The 26,024-nt window shown below is 39.6% G+C and overlaps 1 protein-coding gene across 1 annotated transcript in view; it reads left to right on the forward strand.

Annotated features, from left to right (window-relative positions):
- CUBN (cubilin) overlaps positions 1-26,024 on the forward strand; it is a 149,338-nt gene that overhangs the window by 110,063 nt on the left and 13,251 nt on the right. The window contains exons 50-59 of the mRNA XM_059818798.1: positions 113-319; positions 3,390-3,539; positions 4,381-4,502; positions 6,392-6,617; positions 8,621-8,808; positions 11,144-11,300; positions 12,824-12,973; positions 18,351-18,551; positions 20,854-20,983; positions 21,943-22,160. Coding sequence (XP_059674781.1) covers positions 113-319; positions 3,390-3,539; positions 4,381-4,502; positions 6,392-6,617; positions 8,621-8,808; positions 11,144-11,300; positions 12,824-12,973; positions 18,351-18,551; positions 20,854-20,983; positions 21,943-22,160 — 1,749 coding nt within the window. The remainder of the gene's footprint in view (positions 1-112; positions 320-3,389; positions 3,540-4,380; positions 4,503-6,391; positions 6,618-8,620; positions 8,809-11,143; positions 11,301-12,823; positions 12,974-18,350; positions 18,552-20,853; positions 20,984-21,942; positions 22,161-26,024) is intronic.

The raw sequence follows: 26,024 nt of genomic DNA on the forward strand, positions 1-26,024 counted from the left end.
AGCACTGAGAAATACTGAACTGGAGCTGCAGTGGGATTTTTTTATCAATATGTTAAATAAGGCTTGTTGTATTGATGGTGCTGCTGAGTAAAATTATATTTTGTTTCTGCAGTTTGTGGTGGAACACTGATTGGATATGCAGGTGGGAATTTCTCTTCTCCTGGTTATGATGGTGTCAAAAATTACACAAGTAACCTGAACTGTGAATGGACCATTGAAAATCCCTCCCACCATAACTCATCCTTATATATCTCCTTCGAGGATTTACACTTGGAACATCACCAGGACTGCCAGTATGACTACCTAGAGTTACGAATAGGTTTGTATGTTCAGCAGGAGAATGGATTAAACTTATCAAGGTTCCAGTTGTGCAACTGTGTTTGTGCCAAATCTTGTTCATATATATTTGCAGAGAGTGATTGTTGAGTGACTGTACATTTGAGAAAGTGTTCACATGCATGCCTTCCATGTTGCCTGCTAGACCAGGAGTGGGATTTCACTGCCACAGCAATGGCTGCATGGATTTGGTCATCCTTTCTTTCAGGGGAGAAAATGGAAAACTGGATAGGTATCTTGAGGGGATAAATTGTTTCGGTGGTTGCAATACACACCTGACTCTCTCTTTTTTAATGCAATACAAATTCCACTTCATCTCCCTTGAAAGATGGCAGGCAGAAGAAGTTGGAGTCATCAAAACAATTTATTTGGTCCACAGCCCATTCTCTTCCTGCTCCTGAAATATCTCCAGGGACAGCAGGAATGGAGTAAAGAATGCTTTAATTATTCATAGCCTCTGGGCTCCATACCCACTTCATACCCCACTTTTGTACTCTATAAGATGATTCTCCAAAAACAAATCCATATTTCCTGTGAGACTCCATCACAAAATACAGACTAAAGCATTTAAAAGGAAAATAATCACAGCATTAATGCACCAGTAATATCTCTGCATATTTGAGCATCTTCAGCTATCTGTAAGAATAAGCAACTGGAAATGTCGTATGAAAGTTGCTCAGCTAATGCCAAGTGTAGTACGAAAGCTCCATCTGTCTTCTTCACTGAGAGGCTGTATCTGTGAGTCCCAAAGAGATCAGGTTCTAATTTACCAGGAGATCATTTCTGAAACGTGTGGGGGGTTTGCGAACAGGAATCTGTTCCATCCTTATTTGCATTCATTTGAACGAAAGCTCTTGGTTGTACAGTGTCGGTTTTTCCTGTGTAGAGCCAAAGCATGCATAGCTGCGTAGCCTAACAATTCCCTCCTACATATGCACTGGAGCTGGGAAATAATAGAAAGAGAACTCAGAGAAAGAAATAATAAAATATATCTTGTCCATTACTCATCAGTTCTCACTACTCTCACTTTACTGTGAACCTCAGGCCTCCAGGCAATATAACCAAAGGAAAGAGGTAAAAATATAGTCTTATTTTCCTCTACACAGTTTTGTCATCTAAATAGTAATGTTCATTTTGGCCATACTAATGGATCTTCAGTTTCACAACCAGTCTCATGTCAAAGGCAGAATGCCCTAATTCAGCTGTGTATGATGACAAGTAACATTTAATGACTACTGAGATGTAAATAGTGCAGAGTATCACTAAACTCAGACAGGTGCTGTTTAAGACTCTCAACAGAGCAGATGTGAATTTGGGGAAAGGTCCAATTCAACAGTAAGTTACTCAAGAGACCCCAAATGAAGCTGAGATGTGTAAAATTGTTTTGAGTTACCCACACAACACACTTAATGGTACTGAATGAAAAAAAAACCCAAAAAACAGAATTGACTTTGTGTATTCACTGAGAAAAATGTAATCTAAACAGATAAAATAAATGTTTCAATTTTCTTAGGGTAAGGGTTTATATTAAATTATCAGGCATGTGCATGTAGTCTGTACATGGTAATACAACTGAGCGTACTGCTGCAGTGAAATATACTCCTAACTTTTGGCTTTTGTGGAATACTCTTGATTTTGTCTTTCAGACCATTCCCTTCAGTTTGAACCAAATCTTACAGCACAATATTTCTGTTTAAATTTTCTGTTTATCAACAGTCTAGATCTCTGGCCAGCTGGCCATTCATGAAAGCAGTGATTGGTGTCACTTTTCACGCTGTAAAGACTGAGTAGCTTGGGTCACATCTGTCACGTAGTCAATCACCTCATAAGAGGTGCAAAAAGGAAAAAGTACACTTCACATTTTAGTGCTCGAATTAGTTATTACTATTTTTTCCCAAACTGTAATTTATCATTAACGTCTGCTGCTTGTACAGCTCAGTATCATTGTTAGTGCATGTTAACAAGACAGGTTTTAGCATTTCTCTGTGTAATTTACATGAATAGAATTTTATTATATGTCACCTTTTATCCCTGTGCTTCAAGACATTTCAAATATTGGCTATGTCACTGTATATGACAGAAAGATGAAATTACTCAGTCATGTTACTTGGAATAACTGTGAAAGGGCTTTGAAGATTGCCCAAAGTTTCTCCCTCCTGCTCTATTGCCTTCTTTGCAAGAACAGCCTGCCACTCTGCATGGAGCTAGGAATTGCTTTTGAATGGAGACTTTTAAGACCAGCAGCCTGCTGTTACCAAAGCAGGAAACTTAGGAACAACATTGCCTGGATGTTGTGAGGAACACTATTACACTTATTTTCCTTCTTCTGAGAATATTTCAGTAATAAACAGAAACTGATACTTCTACCAGTGTGATGGATAAGAGCTTACTTACACCAACACGAGCAAATATTCAGTGTCACAGCAGTGCAACTACCTGTGTTGTGCTTTCCTTTTAGTTTTCCGTGATTTGAGCAAATACTGGAATTTTTTTTGCCATGCAGAGAACAGTATGTTGAGCTCCCTAGGAAAGAGATGCCCACTATTAATACAGCAGTGACAGCTTGTTCATGGATGAAGCACATCCCTATATGGTAGAAAACTCAAAATCCCTGTTGACTTTCATGAGGATGTCATAAACACATAGGGTCAATAGGCTTCCATGTGATCAGGTCCCTGGGCCATCTCTTCCCACTGTTCTGCCCCAAAATGTCTGCAGTTCTGGAGCATTTTCTGTGTTTTCAGGTCTGATGGGTCATACAAAATGAAAGTGTGCAGGATGGCAGGGAGGGGAGAGAAACAGCCCAAGATATTAAAAGGATCATTAATACAGCTTTGGAGAGAACTTCCTCATTGTCAAGATTTAGATCCCAGCAATGAACTGCAGCACTCTACTACACCCATAACAAACATTCAGTTATTAAGTGTGAAATGTACTTTTCTCTGTTTTCTTGTCAAAACGAAATGACATGCTTGTTTGCCCTATGTATTCCTTTACGTTATTCTAGCTGTTTTAAGATTCAAGAAGTGTATTTTTTTTCTTTCTTTACTCAGGGGATGCTGACGGAGAGCTAATAGCTAGACTTTGTGGTCAGGCTGCACCGTCTGTGCCACTAGTCATAGCTGCCCCCCAGATCTGGGTACACTTTGTAAGCGATGAAAACACAGAAGATAAAGGATTCTTGGCCCATTACACATTTGAAGGTAAATGGCTTGATAGACTGTTGCCCTTGCTGACTGAGGCACTTCTGGGGAATGTTGCTATTCATTTGGTGATAGCGACAATACACACTATGGGATCAGATCTCCAAAAGGTCCTCAAAAGTTACACAGTGCCTGCCACTATTTATATCCATCTAAAGCAAACATATGCTGGCAATTGAATTTCCAGATTTATTTTCTGCCTCACTGTTCCCATTCCCTGAACCACATTTGAGTTTCTGCAATGCAGTGCAACACTCAGAACAGCTGGTTGCTCTTGGGAATAGGGATGTAACAGGTAACACCAGCCAAGTTTGACTTACTTCAAATAGGCCTCCAGAGTGGCTGAAATGAATTCTGCTGCTTGAACCTTTGCACTCATTTTGAAATCTACTTAAAGCTGTGTCAGTGCAAATTACACCACTTTGCCATTTACATGCCAGCACAATTATTCTTCCTGTCACAGCTGAATTTAGCCTTGGTGCTTACCTAGACACAACAGCAAGTTTTTGACTTGATTGTGTTGGTCCAAGAATGGCACTGGTTTGCTTAGGAGTTGGAAATAAATAAATGGAAGATAAGGTGGAAGAGGCAGCTGTAAGTGTCAGCTGGCAAAGGTTTTGCAGAGCTATATTAAGTACCAGAATAAATGCAAAGCTTCAAGGTTGTTGCATCTGTTTACTCACTATTCAATGACAAAGATTTTAAAACTTGGATTTTTCTAGATAAATTATTCATCCTTACCTATATCAGTGCAACTTAAATATGTTTTAGTACTATTGCAGTCATTTTTTTATAGTGTTCAATTCCTAAAATGTATTGAAACGTTACTTTTTTTCTTCAGCCTGTGGTGGTATACAGTCAGGTGAAAGGGGAATTATCTCGAGTCCTAACTACCCAGAGCCTTACAGCAATCTGAATCACTGCTCCTGGTTGTTGGAAGCCCCGGAAGGTGAAACCATCACTGTGAGTAACACAATGCCCTGATTGTGTGCACAGCTGGCAGAGCAAGAAGCACCCTGTGAATCTTGAGGAACAGGTTTGAGACAATTTGGAAAATCAGAAATGTGGAGGAATGAAATATATCCCCATCGGCCTTACCTAAGGAAGAAGGGGAAATGAAGATAATACAACCAAACTAGACTGGGCTTTTTGAAAAGCAGAAGGATCGTAGTCTAACTTGACCTCAAAACACAGCACTGACTTCTCCTTTAAACAATGACTTTCTATGTTTAGGAAACTAAAATAACTCATGTTATTAGATGTGCATGGATATTCTCACTATCATGAGAATAAACATGAGGCTGAAGTTTTTTCACCTCTGCAGAAAAGTTACAAGTCACTAGAAAGTTACTTTCCTGTCTTAATGGTTAGTCTAGAAGATAATATGATTGCTGGTACAAATTGCATCAAGGAGATGCTACTCTTACTTCCCAGTAACTCTTAACGGGATGCCTGAGGTGATACTTTCTTGAGCCAAACTGCTGAGAGACCAATTTAAGCACCTTTATGACAAAGCAGTGCTAAACTGCACTCACTGAATTATTTCACTGATCCTTTGGAGAACAGGTCCAATCAATGACATTTGAGGTCCAGGTCAGAAAAGTATCTAAAAAGCAATTCTGTAAAAACACATTGCAAATTTTCATATGTAATGTCTTTCACTAATTTTCCTATCATATTTTCCTTATTTACAACTACAAAGGTATTTCTTAGAAATGCAAACCCATAGTCCTATTTATTCTGCTGCATGATATTCTGATCACAGCCTAGCTACTTACTTCAGTGAAGTAAGTAAGGATTATTTTAGTAGAACACAAAATTTCTATTTAATCCACAAATTTGTTTAAAGTAGAACTAATCCTAATCAGATGGAAGTAAATCTCTATTTTAAAAGGACTGAGTAGCTGCCCCCTCAGTGAAGGCAGGCTAACATTTTCCAGTAAAAGCTGCTAGTTTCAGTTGCTGGTAGAGTTCCAAACTTAAACCATTTGAGCTAAATTTGTATTTGGTCTTTGCCTCAGGCAGAGTTGTTTTGGAAATGAATACACACAAAAGTTACAGGAGGAAGTAGTATGTATTTGCTAAACTTTTATACAATGATCCCAATCCTGGAACTGACAAAAAATAACTTATTGGAAGAGGGCCAGGCAATCAGTAGTGTACATCAATATTTCAACATCAACAAATCCAGGAGTCTGCTGGATCAGCAATCTAAATCTTTGAACTGTAAATCCCACCTGTGTGCATATCCCTCTAAGGACAAATGGCCTCAGTGTGGGAGGGAGACAGGGTCAGAAACTGCCTGCCCAGCCCAGTCTATTTATGTGATGCATCCAGGCCCACAGGAACCAACCATGCAACTGTTTCTCTCAGATTTAATGGAAAATAGCATTATTTTTAGCAACTTTTAAGTATTCTGATTCAAAATAATAGGAAGAAAAAAATCCAAGGCTTGCTGCTTACATAGCTAGTTACATTCGAATGTGGAACTTCAGATTTCATGACCAGAAGCCTTGAGAGCAGGAAAGTGGTTCAACACCTGCACATATTCAAGACCATTTTGAAGCACATACGTAGGTTCAAACATATGGTTAAGACCCAATAATGCCAGTTTTGATCCTGTGTGTTCCTCTTCTGTTTCTATCTTCATGCTAAGTAGCTGCTGTTACTTATAGTGGCAAGACTCCAAGCAATACTTGCAGGAAAGCATCAAGGTGAAGTGAGGGTTGGCTTTCTGAGCATATCCAGAAATCATTGTGCTAAGATAGCTACGGGATCTAGCTGGAATTGCTCTAAGCCCTCCGCCTGTGTGGCTGGTGTTAGCTCCTGAATGTTGCTTTTGTGTGTTGCAGCTTACTTTTACAGCTTTCCACGTTGAAAATCATTCGCTTTGTAAATGGGACTCTGTAACTATCTTGAATGGCGGTTCTCCTGGGTCTCCTGTCTTAGGAAAGTATTGCGGAAATACATCTCCTGGGACTATTCGGTCTGGTTCCAGCAAGCTAGTTGTCATCTTTAACTCTGATCACTCAATTCAAGGAGGTGGCTTTTATGCAACATGGACAGCAGAATCTCTAGGTAAGACAAAAAATACTGATTTTGTCAGGTCTAACATAGTAGTACCTCTTGCCTATATAGCACTTTTCAACCACAAAATTAAATAGGATTCCTCCTCTTTAATTAAGTTTGCATTAAAGAACAAAAGAAATAAATGCCAACATCTTCAGCATTCCTGAGAGAAGCCAGCACTAAAAAAGTCAAGTATCAAACCAGTGTTGTCTGATCTTACACAATTAAATAAAATTTGGACTGATTTTGTACTTTTTAAGCCTCCCACTGGCAGTTTCTTGATGTCTGTAAATTGATACCTTGCCCATTATCCTACCAGCAGTGGTATCTATTGTCAATGACTATGAAACATTTCATTTCTTGAATAACAATTGTTTCACAGTTTGCTTTGGTTTAAACACTCAAACTAGAAAGAGGTCATTTTCAAAACAGAGAGGCAGATAGAACTTCTCAAAGAGCACTAATGACAACAGCCTAAAACTCTTCCACTTTAGTGGAGATGTTGGTACACTTTGAAGGTGGTACACATGCAGGATTGAATTGGTACATTTTAAAAAGCTACCTTCCCTCTGTTGAAATCATCACATCTCCAGATTTAAAAAAAGGTAGCTCACCATTTGCACACTGTCCTTCAGGAGGTGATTAAAGGCAAGTGTAGATGTGCTGACTGGTGGCGGGACAGAATTCATTGTGCCTTCCTAACTCAGTACAGAGCTGGCAATGTGTTCCCTAGTGTCACGTCCAGCTGCAAACCTGGCTGATGCTGATCAGCTTTCCATCAGTTAATGGTCTGGCAGTATTCACAGTCAGTTGATGGAGTGTATTCTTAAACATACCAATAGTCTATGCTTGCTGTCACAAGCAGGTTTTTGACACTTTTCCCTGTTGTCACTGGAATTTCATGTGCAAGGAAGGCCACTCTTCAATGATGTAGTAGACATTACCATACATGTCCAATGTGCATAGTCAGTGTTCTCTCTGTGAAAGGAGATTTCTTTTTTTATATACCTGGTGTCCTTTCCTCAGCTTTCTTTTCACTTGTCCACTGAGAATCTCTGGGTTTACATTCTGTATGTGCGAGCAAAACTTGGCCTCATATCATTCTAAACACAACTGCCATTATCTAACATCACAGAAGAATGAAAAATAAAACCTTCCTTTTAAAGCTAATATATATTTTAATTAAGAAGATAAAAAGTAGACTGTTATAAAGCTTTTTTTGCTATTTATTCATCCTTTTACTACATCGCCACTGAAATAACAATGGGTTGCCTGTACTATATGCATAGCCCTAGTAAATCATTCTTGGCATGGTATTTGCAAGTATGTTTCAAATTAACTAAACTTATTATGTATTAGAACATGAGCTGCCACGAAGCCATGACCAGCTATTCCCCCTTATAAATGAATCTGTTAACAATTTTTAAAGGCATGTTTTTCAGCTCTCTCCATAATCCCACTGAGATCCACAGGGCTGCCTGGGCTGGAGGAGAAGTCACCATTTTGCCCTGGGTAAATGGATGTAGCTTGAGTAGAGTCACATGTGGAACTGCATTATTAACATGTTGCAGAGTGAGAAAAACAAGGATTTGGCTGTAGATTGATTTTTTTCCCCCCCCAGGGTACTCCTCTGAATGGCTGTCAGTCATGATGTGCATGCTGTGGGGTGTGGGAAGGAACCTGCACAGTCTTGGGAGAAGCTCCTTATTAATGTTTTTCTGACCCTTACTCTCTATGTGAGCAATAGTTCTGTCAGCAGCATATACAGGGACTAGAGCAAAAGCGTATGAACTGGCAAGGAGAAAGAGCTTGTGAACAGAAAGTGAAGTACAAAGACAGACCTTCTGTAGAGTGTAACTACCTCCCTGCTGCACGGGTGGGAGAAGGAAAATTAAGCAAAAGAGGGGTAAATGAAATTTGAATGGGTGTCACTTCTTGCAGCCACAGAAACAAGTAGCCATTCAAAGCTGACACCAACAGGAAAGTCTCCCACCTGTTGCTATTTTTTCCAGGATGTGGTGGAATCATTCATTCAGATAACGGTGTCATCAAGTCTCCTCACTGGCCTCAAAACTTTCCCGTGAACACCAGATGCACGTGGACCATCATTACGCATGAAAGCAAACACTTGGAAGTGAACTTCCACAGTAACTTCCAGATCCCAGATAGCAATGGAAGTTGCCAGAGCAGTTATGTGAAGGTAAAATAATTGTTGGCATTAAATCAACAGAGCAGTTCTTTAAGAAGTCATGATTCCAGAATCCTGGTTTGCAATCATGTCATGGTTAGGATTCTCAAGGCACAAAATTCAGGAAATATAAACTGAAGTCGTTGTACCAATACAGTCAATTTCTGTATGCCTTAAGAACTGGCTTGTATATATTTTTAATTTTTAACAGTTGTTGATGTTCCACCTCCAGCAGGGTCCCATCACCCTGCCTGCTGCCCCAAAAATGAAAAATTTGAAAAAAGTACGTATGACTTCAGAACCAGGAAATCATAAGAAAATAAAGTGTAATGAAAAGACCTTTTCAATTACTCCAGTGAGTAAAAAAAAATGGAATGTGACACTATAATTCTATAAAACTTCTTTATAAGTGTATGAACTGTCCAAGTTGCACGAATCCTTCTTTTTTTCATCTCAAAAAACAAAGATAGCATTCTTATCTTTCATAGGCTGTCAAGAGCCACTTGTTTTCAAAGCAATAGAATGGAGTGGACATGCTTTGAATTTTTCAGTGTAATTTTTTTCTCAGGCATTTGGCATGTGTTCAGTGGTTTTGTGCTCATTTTCTCCACAGCAGTACAACTCCCACTTGAAATAAAGGGCAAACATAATTTGACAACATGTAGGAAGACTTCAGCAGCTGTACATCTGATCTATACCTACTAACTTACAAACCACAGTTGCACTCATTTTTTAAGGCTGTGGAAAAAAAAACTGTTAGATTTGTCTTTTCATAGCCTGCTTCTCTGATTAATTGATGTGATATGTTACAATAATTTTCACTAATATGAAACTCTCAATGCCACCCAGTAAAGGTGCTTTAATTTCAAATTTCTAAACTGTCCTGAATGACATGGTCAAAATTATGCCAACTGGAGATTTTCTCCATAGAGAAAAATCTGAAATTTTTGGTGATGTCCACCTCCATTTCTGAATGTCCGATTTGAGATATATGAAGGTGTCTGGATATGAAAAAGTGCAGAACAGGTGTAAGTGTCTTCCATTCATTCCAAGCTGAGCAGCCAAAAAAGAAGGATCCAAAATCAATAGTGACTTTGCAAAATCTTGACCAGGCCATGGACTGTTTATATTAATCCTTTGAGCATCCATTGCCTCAAACACCTGGCCAGATGAATGAGGTTATTCATATGCCTACACTTACAGACTAACCTTTGGCTAACCCTTTCTAGGATGGTTGCCTAGAGCAATCACAATTTCATGCAGTTGTTCTAGTTCCACTAGACTTATTTCAAACACATTGTTTTAAAACCCAAATATTATTTGTTTTTAATATATTTTTGGTATAAAGTACCAGTAAAAAAACTCTTCAAATACATCGATGAAAAATAAATTGATTATTAGAATAAATATTTTTTTCTTTTTGCTTAAGGAGACATTTTAAATCCTTGGCAATAAGCATCCTGCTTCAGGAAATTATTTAAGCATTCAGAAACATCAAACATTTTTGCCTATGTTTCATTTTATATGTGTGATGAAATTCAGTGCTTAAACTGTGAGCCTAAAGTACATGTTTAAGTAATTACCCAAAGAGGGTTTCACTTAAATACCAACCTAAACCTGCATATGCTCTTGAATGCATGGTTTCATTGAACTTAAATTGGCTATTGGTACACTTGAAGTAACAAAAAATGTATATTTTTCTTTATTATATTTTTTGTGAATTGTATTATTTTGTTAAGTCTTTACATGATTTGATACTTGTCATTGAACAAGTGAATGCAACATAACAAAATGGGAATAATTTTTGATTAGCAATACTAGATAGTAAGGATCCAGATCTTCCAGTTTGATGCTTCTGTATTACGCTAGCACGACAGCTTTGGTTTTTATTGATTTATGACTAATATAAGGATTGCATTTAATAATTCATTGTATACTGTATAGACAGATACTTATATTCATAGAGTGTATGGAGTCAAGTTAGCAGAGACAAACTGGAGATAGGTAATGATGTGCATAAAATATTTTTCTCTGGTTCCCTGGACTTGATCTATGTTGGCTCTGCTATCAGCAAAGGTTCGAGCAGATGAACTCCAGATGCCCTTCAGCAGTCCCTGGCAACCTAAGTTATTCTGTGATTCACTCCTTGGAGAATTCTTTTTGTCTCCACTGACTGTAGAGTGAACGGAGAGTGATTAGCTCCAATTTAGATCTCTAAGATTCAGTGTGAGATGAATCCTAACCTAAGTCTATAGGAAGAACAATTGCATATGCAATTCCTGGTGGGTTCCCACAACCTACATGGGCTTTGAAAGCACTAAACAATTTCCAATCTTGGGCTTGTCAGGTGTGGAGAGGAAATGATGAAGAAAAAGCAGCTTTGTTAACCACAGGATGTGGAAGTTCAGCTCCTGGTCCTGTTATTGCTCCAAACAATGTGATAACTACAGTATTTCAGTCTCAGGATGCTCCTGGGACAGGTTTCTCTGCATCTTTCATAAGCAGTAAGTAACATTAAAGCCAGATGGCTTCTCTATTAGTCCATTTTGGATTAGTTTGATCTATGTGTAGCAATTCAGACCTCAGTCCAACAAGGCATTGAAGCCTTTGCCCAGCTTTTGAAACCGAGAGTTTCCTTACCAAACGCAATGGAGCTACTGTGTGCTCAAGTGTTGGACTTGCCAAAGATCCTCATGCAGCTATAACTTTGTAGTTATTCTTAGACACCTTTGCCTTTTCAGTGTGCCAAAAAGAAATGAATAGGCTTTAAATTTTAAGATTTTGTTTCTATTTAGTTAAACTGCTTGGAAGCTAAAACTATAATCTTAAAAAGGAAAAAGGATCTGCTCCTCCTTTAGAATATTTATCTCTGGTCTTCTTTTCAAGGCACATGCTGAACCTGTGGTAATTTTTTCTGTGTATGGTGTAGCCCATGACCTTCATATAAACTGCCTTCAGGAGAAGAAATGACTTCTCACCACCTGCTCTGGCCTTTGCTTTGCTTTGTTGTTTTTGCATTTCATGTAGTTCAAGTGGCATTTCTTGCCTGGGCCTCTCCATTTCTTTCACCATGGCATGTGCTTTGTGATGGTCAAACCCACCAGAGATGTATGAGGTAGTGCTCAATTGTCGTCGGTTATTTGGTTTTTTTGTAGGATGCTGCCAAAGGAAACCACTTTCCCTTCACTGGATTCAGATTAAAACAGTGAGAAATGAACTGCTTAGAGGAAGACACTATTGAAGTATACATAATTCTGAAATGAAACTGCTTTTGTTTTTATAATGTCTGCACTAATGTTGTCAGTAACAACTAACAACCTCTTAGTGGAGACAATCACAGGCTTCACATGCCTATTCCTAATCTTATACCAGCATTTCACTGTGCACTGCACTATTTTAAGCCTGTAGCTTAAAATAAAGAGAAACCCCAAGGTCATGCAAATCATTAGGATCAGAAGGAGCTCCATGAAAATAAACAGTTTTGTGTGCTTGAGAAGTTCTGGGTGGCAAACCTCTCCTGCCTCTGTGTATAGCAAAACAACACAGAGATGGCCCTACAGCAGACTGCATCATCCTGGCTGTCAGGCATGAAGTAAACATGGTACCACGTGGACTAACACCGGCATTTTCAAATGAGGCTGAACTGCTGATGTGCCCAATAACCCCCCATCCAGTTCAGCCACATTTGTATGTACTAAGGGATTTTGAAATGTGCAGGCAGCCCATAGAAACGGCAGTGCTGCGTCCTGGTCAGTGGGCTGAGTGGCTATGGCCTGGTCTTACCCAAGACACGCAAAGATACTGTGTGAGGCTGTAGGTGGGAAGGCCCTATGTTTCCCAAAACCACTGCTCTGTGTGTGTGTAAGACCTGCTTTTGCCGTCATGATATATACTAGTCTCCCTGTTTTTTTGACCAGCCTTTTAAGGAGACATGAGGTCCTGTGTACATTATAGGTTTTCTCACTGCAAAACCAGAATGATGTTATCGCCTGGATTATAACTGCGTCTTATTTATTTATGTTTGCAGGATGCGGAGTAAATTTCACCAGCCCTGCAGGTCGTATCGTCTCTCCTAACTACCCCAGTCAGTATGATAACAACTTGAACTGCAGTTATATCATAGATCAGGGACCACAGTCACTGGTGATTCTAGAGTTTGAGACTTTCCACTTGGAAGGTAACTGGTTCTTCATAATTTCAGTATGTACTATGAAATGTAACTTCTTACTTGAAAACACACCAGTCTTCTATCATGGAAAATGGCTGATGGTTTAATTTGCTGGTCCATTCTGAAAATCATTTACAGACAAACATTTATAGAGATAGTTTCCAGTGTTCAGTTTTGCATCACTGATGGCTTCCAGAGAGTGAAGACAGATCTCACTTGTTGAATATCTTGCGGCAATGAAGTTGGGAATTTGCCAGGTAGTTGGAGTATAAGAGTGACTGTGGCCAATTTGGGTGTTTGTTACTGTGGGGTTTTTTGCCATTGAGTCTTATAATCTTTTTGATCTTAGGCCAGCTGTTTTGCTTTTCAGTGCTTCTGTTTCCCTAACTGATAAAATGGATATAAATATACTCAGGTGTTATACAAGGATGTATGAACATATAAATGAGAAATGAGGTGAAAGACTACAGTAACTGAAAACCTATAAAAGTTGTTACTCTGTATATACCCATCAACAAAAGTCACTGTTGAGATTTTCAAACTTGGCAGCATTTAGTCAAGAAATAATAGGTATAATATCCTGGTCTCATTGCTGTAAATGGTAAAACTTTCCCAACTTTGATAGGATCAAATTTTTAAGGGTAGAAATGTCATGACAACACAGAGGAATCAGTATGTCCAAACTACTTGGGGGGCATCACATATTTTGAGGCCATCTTAATTGGGTTCCCTTGAAGTCACATAGACAGATTTTTGAGTAATTTGTTACTAACCTGGGGTGCATAATTTGAATTTTTCTTCAGACCAAATCATAAAGTCAGAAAATAGGCTTCGTTTATGTTCTTTTTAAGTTTGCAAACTCTTTCGAATTCAAAAGTATTCTGGTCCAAACTTAATTTAGGTCTGAGACAAAGATTTGATTTGACTATGATTTTATCTGAAACCTTTTTTTTTCATCTCCCAATACAAACTGCTACTTTAAGATTTTTTTTTAAATTGAATGTAAACCACGGAAATGACGTAATTTATTCATGTAGAAGACATTATTATTCAGCAGACATGCTAAACATTAGGCTGAATCAGATGATGCCAATTTTGACACCCCTATGAGTACATTACTGATCTGTATTCTGTCTGTGCATTCAGTTAATTTATAAATGAACTGAAGCTTTTATTATTAAGAAGGTTAAAGCAAAGAGATAAGTGATACAGACATAATAATAAACATAGATTACATAAATACTAAAAATATTCTACTTATTGCAGGGCAATTTGCTCCTTTATTGTTATAGGCTTCCTTAGACTACGCAAACTAAAAGTCCTTAGTCACATGAAAGAAAAAAACTTTGGATATGAGCTAAAGGACATCTGATTATAAAAGAGGAAGTATGACATTCTCCAGTAGTTGATTATTAATATTTTTCACAAAATATTAAAATATAACCCTGTAGCAAAGAGAAATTGCTCAGGTTTGAATTGGAAAGAAGATTGAAACCACCATCTTGCAAACTATCATACAGAAGTGAAAACGTATTCAGTTGGCCCACTGAATATGTTTAGTTCATGTGCCTATGGTTTTCCAGCATGAACTCCCTTAGTTCTTTCGCAAAGGCAGAGCAATGATGTTTGGCAGTATCTGTTAAAAACATTTCCAGTTACTCCATATACAAGGAAGCAGTGCACCTCCTTAGATTGTTGCTGAGTGTGGCCTTTAGAATCTTAACCATACTAGTACAGATGTTCTAGATTGGGTTTTTAAAGTTTAACTACATGTCCAATTAACATAATTTAGTACCTATTTGACCTCTCGAAAGAAATCCAATTTTTTTTTCATGGTTGTTTAGTAATGAAATGAAGTATCTAAAATAATGCCTGTAAGGCATACATATGTCATTGACTCTAACTGGTTGAGATATCTTTTCCAGAAAATTAGAAGCCAGAAGGTAATTGGTTATAGTGCAGCAACACACTGGTGCAAAATTGAATGACTTCATGGGTTAGTCACAGGTCTCTGCTGTAGAGTAGTTATGTTTTCAATTATGATGAGATGCCTGTTCTGATTATAAAGAACGACTCCGAATGAGGCAGTCAACCCACAGCAGTGATACAATATCAGTATGTGGAATCAAATGAACATGACATGCATGTACTATATATTAAATATGTATCTATGGCTAGAGACAGAGAGATGAAAAGAGGACATTGTTATTCGTGATCAGATAGTTAGGGGCCCAAATTCAGTCAAGGATTTTGTGCAGGCATCATATCAAATGAATGATTTTATGGAGAATAATGAGACTGGACAGAAATTTTTGCTAAATGGAAAGGAGACAACACAAAGGCATATTTCAAAATGTAATGTAAGGACAACTGAAGCTCTTTTCATGTGAACTTTGGAGGCAGGAGTCAACGTATCAATGCTAAGCGGTACCAAGAGATGACAAATAGAGTGCAGATAGATAACAAAAGGCCTTGAAAGCAAATACACACAGCAATTCAAAGAAAGAGGGATATGTTCATAACACCAGGCCAAATAATTGATCTCTCCAGCAGCATTTGGAATAAATATTGTCAAGGCTAGAGGAACGAATGGTACAGTATCTGTGTTGGAAAAATCACCATTTTTGGGGTGAGAGACATAGGTATGTGGAAGGATACAAATGAGTTTATCTTAAAGATAGTAACTGGAAACACTTGACAATATTTACATCTAGCCTGGATGTGAAGACCTAGAAAGATCCAAATCATAGACATGGACCTAAAGAGGGCAGGCAAAATGATGAGGCTGTAAAGAAAGAAGATGCATGGGAAGACTTGAGGGGGGAAAAAAGCTCTCCTATTGAATGGTTTTGTTGAGAGACAGAAATAAGATTTTAGTCTGAACAGAAAGAGGCCTGGAGGAAAGAGGGAAGTAGACTTACGGGGTCATCAGCATAGAGATAGTAGTTGCATCTGTCCTTGCAAATGAGATTACACAGAGCTAATGTGGAGATAAAGAGAGAAAGACAGGAGAGGAGATGTCTCATTGAATCCTCATGGATGAATTGGAAAGGAGAATACAGTAATACCAGAAGGATGAGCAAAAGCTCTTAGTAGACAAGTTTTATGAAGAAAAACAGTGCTAGCTATGTGGAAAGTGCCTGTCAGTTTGAAGAGGATGTGGGTCTGACATCTGGCTAAGAAAAGATCTCTGGAGACTTGTGAAAGCTGTTCCATTGTAGCGCAAGGGACAGAAATTTGTCTAGAAAAGATCAAAGATGATAGAATTAGAGGAAATAAACCACAGAGAAGAATTGCTGATGATGTGCTGAGTATGTGTAGAGGCTGGAAGTATGACATGAGGAGAATAGGATAGAGGAATCTGAGGCTGGGGATTATTTACAGAATAATGCATTTTAGTATGGTGAGAAATTAAGGAGAAGTGTGAACAAGTGATGAGTTACAGGATACAGATCAGTCATCAGTCCTGCCAGGATTCATGGGTCATAAACGATATTGGGCCAAACAATGAGGTTTCAAAGCTAGAAATTAAGCCTTTTGCTCACAATCCTACGTCAGCTATCTTATTCTTTCCAGTGCAGCAGTTTGAAACAACTTGTGACAGGTATTGTGGACCTTTGCTTTGCTGAGAAATCCATTTCACTTCATGCCTTTCTCCAAAGTGTTTCCAGAAAGGGACCTGAGTTGCTTTCTCAAACCTCTTCCATTCTGAAATTGTACTTGTCTGTTTCATTTTTTTTTCATTTCTTTGTATTCTAAAATTGATTATGTTTTTAATTGTATCACATTATCAGGTATTCTCATAATAGAGTAGGACACTAAGAATATTTTTAATTAATTATTTTATAATTAATAGTGTAATCATTTATCTGATGTGGCTGGTTGTTTTCAGCTTAGTTACTAGAGTCAGACTAGTACCATATTTCCCTATCAGCATAATTGTAAAACATGTTAGTATACATTGTCTTCATTGAGAGAGAAAGAATTTTTAAATTAAAACTCCAGAGAGGTTCTAAAATATAACTGGCTGCTGGGAAGACTCTGTTGTTCTTGTGAAACGGAATTATCACTCCATTCTTATTTGTCATCCTGTTCAATACGAGTCATCCTGTTTCCTACGACACTAGGAAGCAGCTTGTTTTGACTGGACAAGCTGCAGGAATCACTCCTCTGCAATGCTAGGCTCAGTGTCTCTCCTGTTAAATTTAGCTGGTTCCAAATTAATCCTTTGCAGGTTAAGTAACTGCCCCATTGCTGCTAATAGATTGCCAAACATGATAACTTAACCTCACTAAACATGTGACACCCCAGCTTCCATTATGCTTGTAAATGATGAAGAAAAAGACAAAGAAAAAACCAGGTTGTTCTATAAGCCTAACAACTAATGAAGCTTGGTTTTCAGTATATGTGTACTTTGTTTTTCACTAACCGCATTAATCCAGCTTCCTTGCATAACCCAGTCGGCTCCCTTCTTCCTCCCATGATACCCAACCTCTCTAGCTCCCATCATATATCCCTTGGTGGTACTACCCTGGGTACCACTAACTTCTCCCCGTGCCCATGGGTCCCAGCTGGCTCTGAGCTCCCAGGGTGCTCAGTGGATCTCTACCCGAACTCACAGCCCTTATGCTGAAAGCACAGCTTGTCCTTCTTTGGGGACATTCCTCTGGCACTCTCATTCAGCCACTGACCTTCATGAAACTTATATGAAGTTAATTCATTTGAGATCTCTGGTCTCAGTCGAATCTGGTTGCAAATGGTGAGGTGGCTAGAAAGTCAGGAAGGTAGGGCAGGGAGTCAGAGAGCATGGCTTGATCCTCCAGAAAACTAACTGCGAATGGGAAAATAAAAACCAACTGGAAAAAAATTGTAGAATGCTACATTCCCCATTCTGTGTTTCTTAGTGCTTCTGAATGGGCAGCTTTTCACTCACACTAATATCTGTACCGATTTGCCCCCTAAAGCAGTCTGCTCTGAAAATCATTGTTTCTTTTCCTATTGCTCAGTCATCTCCAAATCTCCACTGACTGCCACAGTTACACCATTTCACTGGCAAACTGCAAGATTAAATCTACATTTTTTTGTTTTCTGAGTCAAGCTGAAGAATCTGGGTTTTGGTACTCCAAAGTCTGAAGGAATTCAGAGAGAAAGAAGTCAGCTCTGAAACATGTTAGTGTATGGACTATTTTTTTATTTTCCCAAATTCTCGCTCTTAATGATTTAAAATTACCTGCACTGAGTGCTGACTTCTACATTAGGGGAAAGAAATAGCAGGTAGTTGGTTGCCCGTTACAGAAGGTATCCTGTGTGAGGTCTATATACTTGCAGCTCAGTAAATCACACAGAAAATATGCTTCTAACACTTCTGCATTATATGTCCATGCAGCCCCAGCACTCTTGAGCAGAATTTGTCTTTATGATGGAGTAAAAATCTACAGTGGGACCAGGGTAACCCCACATCCTCTCATCACGCTCTGTGGTAATGAGCTCCCTTCCCCAGTCAGCATCTTTGGACCTATGCTGCTCAACTTCTACACCGATTCCCACATTGCAGGCTTTGGATTCCAGGCAACATACAGAGCAATTGGTGAGTAGCCACTGTCCTGTGCTTTAGGTGGTGGAAATACTCTGGCTGGATAATGGTTCAGTGTAGGAAATGTTGTACCTCATTTTGGGAGTACCTTAGATGGATGTAGATGGTTCATATTCCCTCTGCACTTGCCCAAAAGAGCTCTCATGACCAGGACATGGGACTGTTTGGTTCCTGTTGTCACTGACTGATGTGTTATCTCACAATTCTCATTTCAAGACACTACATGGGACCAAGTCAGGAATTGAAACACTTTTTCTTTGCTGTAGAAAAGAAATGCAACCCATTTTGGCAGGGAGTGGTTTTTGTTGGTTTTTTTTTTACAATGTTTAAGGAGAAACATCACCAGTTTATGTAACTGAGTTCATTTAGAAGATTTTATCATATACAGAAGAATGGTCTGATTCTGTTATACTAAAACTACATTATACAATGTGGGAACCAGAACAGGATCTTTAAATGGACCCAGCTATATGCCTCCATTTGGTGACCCTCTTGCAGTGCCAGGTATTAATGTAAATAAAAATCAGGATCTAGACATATTTTTATTTTTTAATAAATATTTTCACCAAAACTTTTTGTCATTCACATGAGATCTCTTTTGTTTTAAAGAGGAAATACATATTAGAAAAAGACATTTCCAACTGAGTTTAGAATTTACATCTGCACAAATATAAATATCCCAAAAGATTAATTTTATTTTCAAAACCATTTTTAATATTTTCTAGGTTTAACTTGTAGAGACAGTACTTTGATTTTTGAAAGCTATTTCATTTTCTAACTGCAGAGAAAAGTGTGAGTGTTTGGTGTTTCCTTTAATGCATTCCTCATGTTCAAAGCCACAGCAAAAAGCATAAGGCTAAATTCTTCATATAAAATTAATGGCCTGATACAGATAAGACAGAGGGCACTGAGAAATGATAATGTGCAGTTACTCATGGAAAAGACCTTCATAACTCACTCAAGTCAGTTGCTGCTATCTGACTTGTGACTTTTGACATTTGAGAAACATGACTGCGGCCTTATTAGCTTGTTGTTGTATACAAAGCAGATTCTAGCAATTAACATTCCTCTTCCCTCTAGTTGTATTGTTTGCTGAAAAAAAATGAAAAAGGCTTCCTCCTCCTACTGTAGAATAATGCTGATTCTTTATCTTCCCGGCTCCTGTCCTTTATCTGCCCGTGCTCCAGGCTGCCAGCCTGAGCACGGCTGAGGAGCCAGGGGCTCTGTATCCAGCAGCACCCTGTATGGGACTGCCTTTGTTAAGGTCGTGGCCTGGGCAATGGCATGTCCTTTAGAACACAAAAAGCTGTGTGTGGTTTTAAGCTATTTATCAACAGGACGCAGGGAAACATTTTTTGCCAAGTTAAGATTATAAAGTAAAGGCTGAAGCTAACAATGGAGATTAGAGTTGGTTTTATAATAGTTTTTGTTCCCTCAAGCACTGAAGCTGGGAACAAACATTAGCCACATCCTGGCCTCATCAGCATCCATGGTGTGAAACCCTGAGAAGCCAAGCAGTGCCTTTAGTTTGCAGCTGCAGGGTTTAACTTGCTAGTCAGCCAGAGACCAAGTATGCAGTCCTCCATCTCAGCCACCCCCCACTGCTGGCTAGTCCCAGCACAGGGCAAGGTGGGGAACAGTCCCCAGGTTTAGTGATACCTGGGGACTCCTATCTGCCTTTCTGCACAGAACAAATGCTACAGTAATACCCCAGCCCTGACAGGAGGTGGAGAGATGATGAGACTCCGCACAGCTTTTCCAGAAAAGTCAGGGGCTGGGCTATGCCTGCAGTTGTGGCTGCTTTTGTGTCAGCACCAAACTTTCAGAGGCTTCCATGGGGCCAGGATTTGGATGAGACAACTTCTTTGCCCACATATCAGCCAGGTTTCTCTTGGCAAGCTAGAACGGGTACAGAGCTCCTCCAGTTACACCTGACACTGCTGCACAGGGCACCCTCCCCATCCCACTGCTCCCTGGTCCTACTGCAGCACACTTGAAATCAGGCTCAATCTTTTACTGCACAAACACGGAGCCATTGCTAGTTGGTATGGACTAGTAACAACTGTTACTTCGATACTGACTCTAGTCTTTCTTCTACTGCAGAGCACAACTTGATAGACATTTGTGCATTTAACAGTTCTAGGCATGACAGTGAAGACTGCCCCTAATTTATCAAGGACTTTTCTTTCCTTATGGCTAAAAGGGGACTAACACAAGCTCTGGCAAGAAATATGAGAATTAGGACCAAGCTGGTATTCAGACAGTAATCACTCTTTTTTTTCTGTTTCCCTCACAGCTTGCGGTGGCATTTTCAATGGCTCTGTTGGTGTTATCAGCAGTCCAGCCCATTCAGTTCTTGATTATCACAACAACATGAACTGCTCATACTACATCACAGTGGCAAATGGCAAACTAGTGGCCCTCAAGTATGTGATTCAAGTTCAGCTTGGCATCAAGGGGGCAGGGAGGTCTCTGATTCCAATTAAAGAGAGCTATGATTGACAATTTTCTCTCTATCTTTCCATTTCCAAGGGGAAAGCTGAACTAAATGAGAAATGGCTACTGAAGCCCCCTTTATCAACTTCAGGCTCCCGTACATCTTTCTCTGTAACTTGTTATGTGCAAAACGCCATCACAATTGTAACTTCCCACTTTGGTTAGCAAGAGGGCTAAGAAACTGTAAAAATGCAGCTCATGCTTTTAGTTAAATTCTGTCAGCCTTTGAGGAGTTGTAAGACTCCCGTGAGTTGATAAAAGAAAGTTGATAAGAAAAAAAATTCTTTTAGAAGTCTGGTACTCACTTTCCAGACCAAGGAATAATACCCACCCGGAAAGAGTATACTTCTGAGTGTGTGCTGTCCTGCCTAAAAGAGGGATATGGCTGACACAAAATCTGCCACTGAGAAATGCAAAGGTAGATACATTCTTCTGTCATATATATGCTGATTGTGAATTAAGAGAACATTTCCCAACTAAGTGGAAGACCTTGCTGGGCTGCACTCTGAGCCTGCATTTTATAAGCCCCTCATGTGCCCAAGGAAATTGCAATTTGCAGAAGTGAGCAATTTGCAGAAGTGAGAGAGGGTACGTTTGCATAGGGGAGATCTGCTGCTTCACAGAAAGCAGAGGTGTGCTGACAGCTTGCCTTGCAAGAGGCCCAGTGGGTGAGGGTCTCTATTTCTTTGAGGCTGGTTGGCTGGATTGTTTTACCATGTAGTTAATAGTTCTGCTTGCATGTTCCTGAAGACAAATGTTTTGTGGTATCTGTGTGTGTATGGCTTTGGCTATTGCTATTACTTGGACCTTTCCTCAAGCACTAAAAACACACATAACACAGGAATAGAAATGAAAATGTGATACCTAAAGCTCCAAGTGTATTTTACAGATTCAACAGCTTCCAGCTTGAAATATCTCCCTCCTGCTACAAAGATTATGTGGCTGTATATGACGGCTCAGACACCCATGCTCCTCTCCTCGGGAAATTCTGTGGCTCAGAACTGCCTCCAAATATTAAGAGCTCCAGTAATAACTTGTTCCTGGTGTTTAACACTGACTTCTTTGGAGCAGACAGGGGATGGAAAGCATCTTTCAGGGAGACCTTAGGTAAGACTATTATCAGACTCATAACCCCAAGAATGGTAAGTACTTTCCTTCGGTGAGGAGCGGTTACGGTCTCAATCACTAGGGGTGCTGGAAGCAGAAGAATGTTTCTGATTTTGTAAAAATTGAGTGACCTATGCTGAATACTAGGCTTATGGGATCCCTGCATTCCAGCCCTGGTTCTGAACTGATTCCTTTTATTCTTTGCTAATCTTTTCCTGCCTCTCTGAAGGCATAGACAGTTCTTGGGTGACTGAAGGCTTAGCAGCACCCAAAGACATCTCTTTTGGAGGAAATCTGGCAATACCTGAGAACTCTTATTCTTCTGTAGTCAAAGGTTGGTGGTGCACTAAAGATGCCTCCTTTCCATCTATCCTCAGTTTCCATTTCCTTGCAGTTCACCTCACACCTTTTTAAAAACTAAAGTGTTAAGTTCAGTTAGGATTGGGGTTCCCCCCCAGGCACCACTGTGCTGATCTCTACTGATTTTGGTCATCAATCTGGTTAGCTGGCCATAACATAAAGGGGGATCATAGTAAGAAGGCACTGGATGTTAAATGTTTTGATGGACACAACAGTCAGGGGCAAAACATGGTTATTGCCTTAAAAAAAGGTTTAAGCCCAGTAGTCTATTTTTAAGATCAAAGTGTAAAAGGAATTTTTTACCTTCTTATAACATCTGAATTGTTTAGGGATGATAAGCAACAAATTATTAGTACATGTAAATTGATTTCATGTCATCGCTACTAGTTTCCTGTGTAATTAACTCAATGTTTTTGTGATCTAGAAAGAAGTAATTGTCCGGTTTACAAAGCTGGCATGCAGACAGATCAGAATGAAAGGCCTTTGTGGCAGAACAAACATAGTCTTCTGCTGAGTCATTGAATGCCCCCCCAACCCCTAGCCAGCTACTTTCCATTTGATACAGTCTGAGAATGTATTTACAGATAAGGAAAATAACTGGTTCTACAGGCTTTGCCAAGAAAAATATTCCCACAGAACCTCATGGTCATTACTATTATTAACTCTTTCTTTGCTTCACTCTAAGTAATTGCTACAAGAATCTTTTACGACCACTCTTGTGGACCGTTATTTCAAGTAACATAATGTTGCTTCACATGTTGCTGTCTTTAAACCATTAGGTATCAGTTGTCAGAGATTCCCCGCAGGCTGGGTTCATATTTCCACGGTGAGATCATCAGGAACTCTTGCTCTTCCTCTTGGCGTATAGTCAATCTTTTTAGCCACTGACTTTAGATTTATTTCTGCAACTTGCCAGAGATTCTGCTTAAGCACACAACGGAACACAAGCCAAGCTCTTCGAGTCAGTAACAAGCCTGATTATTTCCTCAAGCCTTTTATGAATAAACTTTGACATCTATTAGGCTAATCTTTGGAGGAACATTTCTGCAGGCTCCCAAAGAAAGGGAGTTTGTGATGTTGCAGGAGTTACTCAGGAGCAATGGAGTTGCAAGTTGGAAAAGATGGCCATACGGAGATGTGGGTTGTATGACGAAAAGCCCATGGTGGTGAGATGCATAATCGCAGGTCTTCTTTCTCTGCTGTGGGAAACAAGCCACAGGGACTAAAACACACAGCCATTAGGAAGGATCCTGACAGTCCCATGCTAGTACAGAATGGCCAAAAAGTATATTATGAAAGGAAAATATGAGTCACAGTCCTAGAAACGTTTCCAGTTTGACTTGTCTAAAAAATAGAGCCAGGAAAATCTGTGACACATCTTTGTACTATGAGTTCTGAGATTCTGCTTCAAATGAAAGAGAATAAACCCATGAAGATCTAAAAGCCTGTTATTCTAAATGGTGCTTTAGAGAAGCTCCCTCATGTTTGTCAAAAGATAAAACCCATGTGGTTTTGTAAGAGTACAAATGCAATCAGATGACAATTAATAATGATAAATCTCTTGGATAAGGAAGATGGTATCTGTAGAGAAAGAAGAAGCCTCATTCTCTGTTGGATGACACGGAGTGCATTATTCTGTAGTTACCCTAGGGAAGCACAACTGGATAATGTAATTATTGCTCTCTGTTTAATGTTGTGAGTGACCCTGATTATGTATTGGAAAGAAGCGAGCAGAAACAGTACGCTTGTTTGTAGCAAACTAAACTATTTCCTTTCCTCACAAGCTCTTCCAATTTCTTTCCTGATCAGGCTTCTCTCTGCCAAAATCCAGAGTTACCCATTCTTTCTCTCTTGTGAATTTTATTAGTAGGGAGTCCATCTGATAACCATTGTGGTGGGAGGGAAGAGAGAAGATGAAGTAGGAAACTCATAGAAGCCTAGCAAGACTGACAGTAACCAGGCATTCAAAGCATTAAGCCCTCAAATTTCTGTAGAACATGCTCTATTTTAATTAAAACAATGTTTTTACATGACTGATCCTGCACCCACTAGAATATTTAAGGTGCCCCCACTAGTCAGAAAAGGGAGACTAACAGAAAGTATGAAATAGTATTAATTCGACAGTACAGCAATATCTCACCTTTTTTGTCAAATGTCTCTTCTTTCACCGTGCTACTCAGTACGCTGTGCAATATAATGTTAAACGCACATTTCACAAGCAGCATTCTTTGTCATAATCAACTCTGTCTTATGTTGCAATTGAGGCAGGGGAACATACAGCCCTTGTTGGTGCAGTTCATAATTTATAATTTCACTGTCTCTGCTGCTAAGTTTGGGCACTTACTGGCCTCATTTTTGGAACCGCTGGACATGCTCTCAGGCTGAGCTGGTGAACTGGGCTGAGTGGAGGATCCCAGCCTGCTCCAAGTGTTACATTTGTGGAAAGAAAGACTCCTCTTACCTTAGTTACCACTGACCTTCTTTCTGCCTTTGTTTTCAGTCTGTAAAATGAGAATTACACCTCCTTTCCACAGCGAGTGTGTGCTCCTCTAGGCAATCAATTAAAGGATGAGAAGAGATAAATCAATACCAGCTTAGGGCATTTGGTTACATGAGATGATATCTCTGTGAAGGAAGGAAAGGTAAGATCTCTCCCCAAAGAATGAGGTCTGCATGTACTGAGCTTGTGACTCGGCCAAAGATCTCCTGATTATCTCTTCAGATCTAAGGGGAGACCTGAGCTTTTCAGCTGACCCTGGCTGGCAGGGACGGAGCCTGCACATACCTCTGCCATCCCTGCTGTGATAGCAAGGACTTCATGGTTTCGTGATAAATGGAGCTCCTGCCTATTCCCATCCAGCAGTGGAGTGACCCTCTCACCCCAGTTTGTGATCCCTCTGAGGCTTATGATACAAAGGCTAAGAAGATATATAAGGATTGGGGTTTTTTCTTATTTTTAAGGAGTCAGCAACCCCTGTCAGGAGATGTAGCTGTGACCTTATGAACAGGACATCCTTTTTCCTTGGCAGCTTTCTGTGCTTGTGTACATAGCCCCATTGTCTCAGTAATAAAAAATATATCACATTCTAAACCATCGGAGAAGGGTCTAGGTGTTTTCTGAAAGGCAGGTCTGCTCATGGAGACTGTCTGAGGAAGCCACATGAATTTACAAGAAGCAAAGTGTTACACATAGTTAGATAAGTGGGTTTAGTCAGAAAGCTCTTCCTGAGCTTTCCTGATACAATGCAGGCAAAACTGAAATGGAGTTGGGACAGTGGGGAAGGTGGGGTGGAGGAGGGCAGGAAGACTGCCGGCTTTTTCTCTGCAGCCCTAAATCCTGCTCAGCTTCAAGCTGTAGCGAGCTCTTTCCCCTCCCCTTTTTTATACCATCTCTTATGAGCAGGCAGGAGAAATTCACATTTATACTTTGTGAAAGAGCAGTATGGTATAGTGTTTTAATACCAGTGTTGTCCCTTGTTTGCACTACCTCGGGGCTTACGAGCT

Source organism: Gavia stellata, chromosome 6 (genome assembly GCF_030936135.1).
Source record: "Gavia stellata isolate bGavSte3 chromosome 6, bGavSte3.hap2, whole genome shotgun sequence".
Lineage (NCBI taxonomy): Eukaryota > Metazoa > Chordata > Aves > Gaviiformes > Gaviidae > Gavia > Gavia stellata.